This window comes from Henckelia pumila, chromosome 3, assembly GCF_033568475.1.
Source record: "Henckelia pumila isolate YLH828 chromosome 3, ASM3356847v2, whole genome shotgun sequence".
NCBI lineage: Eukaryota > Viridiplantae > Streptophyta > Magnoliopsida > Lamiales > Gesneriaceae > Henckelia > Henckelia pumila.
The window spans coordinates 59833968-59839711 of NC_133122.1; the positions used below are offsets into that span (position 1 = coordinate 59833968).

At 32.7% G+C, this 5744-nt stretch overlaps 1 protein-coding gene across 1 annotated transcript; it reads right to left on the reverse strand.

The window, feature by feature from the left end:
• Positions 1 to 1264: 1264 nt before the first annotated feature.
• On the reverse strand, positions 1265 to 4171 carry LOC140892757 (BTB/POZ domain-containing protein At1g03010-like). The gene is made up of 4 exons (XM_073301740.1): positions 3861 to 4171; positions 3223 to 3289; positions 1934 to 3118; positions 1265 to 1854 (listed from the first exon to the last, which is right to left on the reverse strand). The coding sequence occupies exons 1-4, from the start codon at positions 3950 to 3952 to the stop codon at positions 1318 to 1320; spliced, it is 1881 nt and encodes a 626-aa protein (XP_073157841.1). The 5' UTR covers positions 3953 to 4171; the 3' UTR covers positions 1265 to 1317.
• Between the last annotated feature and the right edge of the window lie 1573 nt (positions 4172 to 5744).

The following is a 5744-nucleotide window of genomic DNA, read 5'->3' on the forward strand; positions in this document are numbered from 1 at the left end:
TAGGTTTTGGTCACTAAGTTTTCAAAATTTGTTTTTTGTATATTAAATTTTATTTTAATCTATTTATACCTAATTGTTGTGGTGACACTGGAAAATGCTTTATTTTGCATCGAAAAATACTGACATGGGCATTATAATAATGATGCAACTTAAAAAAAATTTGACTTATTTGATGTCACGTCAACAATTGGATTAAAAATAGTCAAAATTAAAAGTTAGTGTATTAAAACTTAAATTTGACAAATCAATTGACTAAAAATCAAAATGTGATGTGTTAATGGAACTAAAAAAATTATTATTTTTTAAATAAATTATTGTTTTAACTTTCAAATAAATTACTGTTTTAACTTACAAATCAACAGAAGTAAAATTATTATTTAGCAGATATTACTTTTGTTGAAGTGCAATAACTATTCATAATGAGAAGAACAATCGAAACATGATGTTTGAGATACAACATAGTTTAAAATATTGGATTAGTATTGTTACTAATGACTATAATTATTGAAAATACAATAAGCATTCGGCCATACAATATGTATCAAAGTGAAGGTCATGACTTTGATTCATATTGGTTGCGAGCATAATTATTGGAAAGGAGATTATTGGGTACAATAATTATCTCTTTGCAATGTAAAACAATCAAAATGTAGTGTTTGAACTGTTACACATATTAAAATATTTGAATTGCACAATTATATATCAATTATATATAGATTTTAATAAAATGCAAACATTCAGTCTTACGCTTTATAAAAAATCAATGTATTTTTTTACATTTTTCGACAAATATATAACATATGTTATTGTTTAAAGTCATTAATTAAAAAAATAAATTAAATCCAAGGTGTAAAACATAAAAGCATTGATTAGATATCACAAATCGATCGTAAAGAGAAAAAATTAAAGACATAATGTTTTCACTTCAATAACTAATTAGAGATCAAATCATTATAACCAAAGTTTGAAATTGATAGTAAAATATATAACACTTAATTAAAAAAGCTAAGCAATCAACTAATAAAATTATTATAACGTGTCACGTGTGCAACGTGCAATTTCTAGTTAAAGCTAAAATGTGTGACAATTTTGAGATTATTAAAAAGGCTTCAAGAGTTAATTAATAGCATAAATAGATGCATATATTTAATACAAGGAGTCGGATTTCTAAATAATATGAGCTCTCAAACACAAGTTTGATTTCTTCTTTCACGTATCAAACAAATTAATCACAGAAGAAAAAAAACTATGATCCTGAAAATCACACAAACCATAGCAATCATATACACTCATCTATTTACATGCATGTAAACAAAGTTAAGAAATGGAATGGCACCTTCTTTTCTGAAAAACAAACCGACTTTCGGAGCTTGCCTTGGCCTCTACGGGTTTTTCTGTAGCCCGAAACAATGAATTAATCTTGCTCAACGTCTTCGTAAATGACTTGAACAACCTGTTGGCAGGGTGCGGTTTCACGAGCTCTTGTTTGATTGAGACGTGGTCTTTTTCAAGATCGGTGAGCCTCATTCTCATTCTGGCAACTTCAAGCTTCAGCTCCCGGTTTTCCCTTCGAACTGATGCATAGTTATCTCTTGGCGATATGCATCCACTCCCTGTCCCTGAACGGTGGGGGAATTGTCCGGTCATCGAGCCAAAGATGATATGGTTTTGCCCCCCAACCCCACTCATAGCATTCCTCAACCTCATTTGTTCGAAGTACAGAACTTGAACCGCCATTTGCACTGGTAACCGTTCATTTTGAGCCGCATGACTGCAGGCTTCTTGGCTGAGTTTTTGGCAGTCTATCGCCTTGCAAATTCTGTAACGCTCCGAGTCCTTAATGTTGGGATGAGCCTGCTGGTTCATTCAGAAAATGGTGATCACTAAAAAGTAAAACTTGATTGATGATTATACATGATCGATCGTGGCTCACCTTGAGAAACATATCTGAGGCTCGGTATAGGCCATCATGCACCATACGAGAATGGCCCGGAAGTAGTTCCATGAGTGCTATGAATTTTGATGGGGTTAAGTTTGAATCTAGTGCAACTTCTGCAAGATAATTGTCCAAAAGCTTGGAGACTTTAATGATTGAGCTCTGCTTCGGCGATCCAGGGCTGTCAAAGCCAAAGACCATCTCACTTTCATCCCGAAATTGCTTATCATCATCATCATCCTCGTCGCGATTCAAGAAAATGGAGAAAATACGAAGTATTGTGTCTATATCATAGGAATGACTGTGATTGTTTCCATATGAACTTACAGGGATCAAAATATCTTCAAGAATAGCTTGGTCTAATTGCAGACCGATCCTTCTTTCAAGATCGGTTCTGCAAGATGTGGAAGCTTCTGCTGCTGCCGCCGATTTCAATAAACTCGAAAGAAATGCCATTGGAACTGTGCTCTTTCTTGACTGGGTTGGTAGTAAGCTTACAGCCGTTTCAATAACCACCCTTTGTTTCTTTTGAAAATCAAGATTTGAGACGTTCCCTTTAACGGGTTGAGAATCTTTTGCCACAAGGCCATGGAGTGAGTTCTGAGCATATTTTATCAGAATTCTGCATATGGTATCCTGTTTCAAGCCCTTCGTTTTGACAGCTGACAGAACCCTTTGAAAGAAATCAAGATTCAGTATTGTGAGCGACTTTCCCCACCAATCTATGGTGGTCTCTGGATCGGAATTTGAAGGAAAATTATGCTCCAGCTTCGACAACCCTGAAGCCAGCTGCTCTTTACATGCATTATTTGAAATCGAATCGATTATCCTGCTAATAAGATTGATCTCCTCTGATATTGGCAAAAAACTTTCACAGCTATGAAGAACGGTTATTGAATTCGGTATGTTCGAGAAGACTATATCCCTGAGGTACCCTTCAGTTCTGGCTTCAAGATTCTTCTCAGAAAACTCTTCCGTCATTTCAAGAAAATGTGCTGCGCACCGAAGCATAGCAACATTCGATGTTGTAATCTCAAAACTCACGCCATAACAGAACTTTGCAGCAAGCTCAAATGCCTGTGATCCACCGGGAACACTCGAGAGATTTAGCCTCGATATCTTGGGATCTTTCACCTCCGCCAATAGTTTTCGTATTCTTCCACTTCGAGAAACTAGAAGGAGCTGCAAAATGATACACACAATGCCTGATCAGGGTTTGTTTTTAATGACTACATCAAAAATCTGTCTAGTAATCAAGAATATGACATGTATAATATAGTTCTTACTTTGTGAAGCGCAAAAGTCATCGTTCCAACCTCAATGGTTAGGTCACTGGAAACATCAGATATTGGCCTGGAACACGAAATATGATCAGATTTACATCTCTAATTCACGACCGAAAAACCCATAAAAGTAAAATAAATAACATCTTTTCCTACAAATGCATCAACATATTGACATTTGAATCCAATGAAACCGGAGCACAAAGGTCCATCGATTTCTTGGACTTGGGCAGATAGAATCCATGGAGCCTGCGCACTAAATTACTCATCTTTGTCCTAAATGTCTTTCGATATCAACGGATGGCACAACAAATCTTTAAATGTAATTAAAATTTCTGAATTGACAAGTGTTAAACTAAAACAACTTGTGTAACATGAAAGAGATTGAACTTAATTGGGGTGTTTTGTCTCCAGAGGAACTGTATGTAATTTATTGTATTTGACAGCAAACCAGAACAATGGGGAGAACATGCGCTTTCTTACCACTAATTTAGTAACAATGCACATGCATTTAGGAATTAATCAACACAAGCAAAACACAGAACTCAATACCAATTCTTGGTAATTCAAGAATTTTAACTTGGAGTGAGAGGGAAAAAAAAACACGAAAATGTCATCCAAGGAATTTTTTTATTTTTTACCATTCATTAGCATGTTTAGAACTTGAACTGGGACGAAAGTATCTCTTTCCCGATATGCTTGGCTTCATTTCGGCAACCGTAGCAATACCCATTAACCAAACAAGCTGAAAATCCCTGAAAAGATCCCTTTTTTCCTTTCTTTCTACCGAACCCCACTGTGAAAATGCTCTCTCTTCAACCTTTTATTAATCTTTCAAGAACAAATGCTCAAACCCCTTCGTTCGTATATGGCTTTTCAATCGCACACACAGTGTGTACAAACTGAGTCTTCTGATTCAAGAACTCATGTAAAGACTAGAAATTTTCGAAAGCTATAACTTTTTTAAAGACTTTCCCTTGTTTTTGTGAAAACATGTAAGCTAAAGTCAAGAATATATTTGCATTGGTGGAAACTTTTCGGTGAAAGGTGAGACCTTTTCTGCTGTTATTTATTATCATTACTATTATTTTGGTGTGTTGTTTTGTTTAAAAAATCGCAAGAATCCGGAAGAATGTGGTGCTTTTGGGGGTTGCAATCATGGCTGGTGAAAGATTACCACTAACACAAATTAGTTTCAAATTAATTAATTATATTAATTGTGTGTAAAGCTAATCAGAGTGGCTGGAAAAAATGAGTTGGGACTATATACTTAAATAATCACAAACAACAATAAATATTATATATATAATCTCCTCAATATTGTTAAGTTTGAGACATATATTAACTTCTTTTGATAGATTATAACATGTCAATTTTTGTCTCCAAAATACCCTTATCTCATAACTATCATAATTTTTTTAAATAACAAAATATTAATAAATTAATAATAAAAAACATAAAATTAAATATAAATTACTCAACTTATCATATTTCATATAAAAAGTTTGTTATGCACAAATATAAAATTATATTTTTGATAAAAATTTAATTTATGTACACGTATTGTGTGCATATGTTTACTTGTTATTAATAAAGCAAGAGACCTAATTAATACAATTAACTTTTAGTGAAACATTTTCAATATTCCAAAATTGTTCTTAAGTTGGTTTTTTGTTTTATTTTGTTTTGTTTTTTATTTTTATTTTTTTTACATTTGGTTTTATCTTTTTGTTCAAATCGATCTTTAAATTTTCTTATCACGGTCTACAGAATCATTCAAAACATAAAAAATTCAACCAAAAATCATCATCAATTTTATTATTTTATAAAAATCAATCGAATTTTTTTTATGGACACACATTTCCACGGTTATTGGTATGCATAAAGGTGAGCTTGAAACATTATATTCGAATAGTATGCTTTATAAAAGGTGGCATTAAATTACTTTTTATTACCTATTCGTAGCTCATGAAGCCTAAAACAATCACAATTATGGATCATTATTAGCACCTAAATGCTCAAATTTGGAGTGTCTCGAACAGTAGATTTCAACCTACCATATGGATAATATCCCAACGATAAATCTAACATTCCAGAACTTCTCACGTCAACAATATATAATTAATTACGCCTACGTGTAAAAATACAAACTATTCGATGCATGATTTGAATATTACCCATATGTTAAGATCTCATCTATCCTAACCATGATTTATCCAATATTAATTAATTTATTACACAAAAACGTACGGCGACCTAGGGAAACATACTATCAACCGTGGGATCAACCACTAACGTGTAATGTCGTATGATTCACAGCTTCCTTAATTAGCAATGACCGTATATATTAATTCATTATAAAATATACATAATTAATGTTACATTATGGTATTTGCACATACATTTTAATAAAATAATTTTAATATAGTACAACAAAACAATTTCAGAATTTCATACATAATATATTTCACAAAAAAAAAAACAAGTTTGCACATATACACACACGATCGATGTACATTTTATTT

Excerpts from the sequence above, each read along its gene's own strand:
- LOC140892757 (XM_073301740.1), bottom strand. The coding sequence starts at position 3,952 with ATGGGTATTGCTACGGTTGCCGAAATGAAGCCAAGCATATCGGGAAAG. Across the intron at positions 3,119-3,222 it reads TGACTTTTGCGCTTCACAAA|CTCCTTCTAGTTTCTCGAAG; the intron begins GTAAGAACTATA and ends ATCATTTTGCAG. Across the intron at positions 1,855-1,933 it reads CCTCAGATATGTTTCTCAAG|GCTCATCCCAACATTAAGGA; the intron begins GTGAGCCACGAT and ends ATGAACCAGCAG.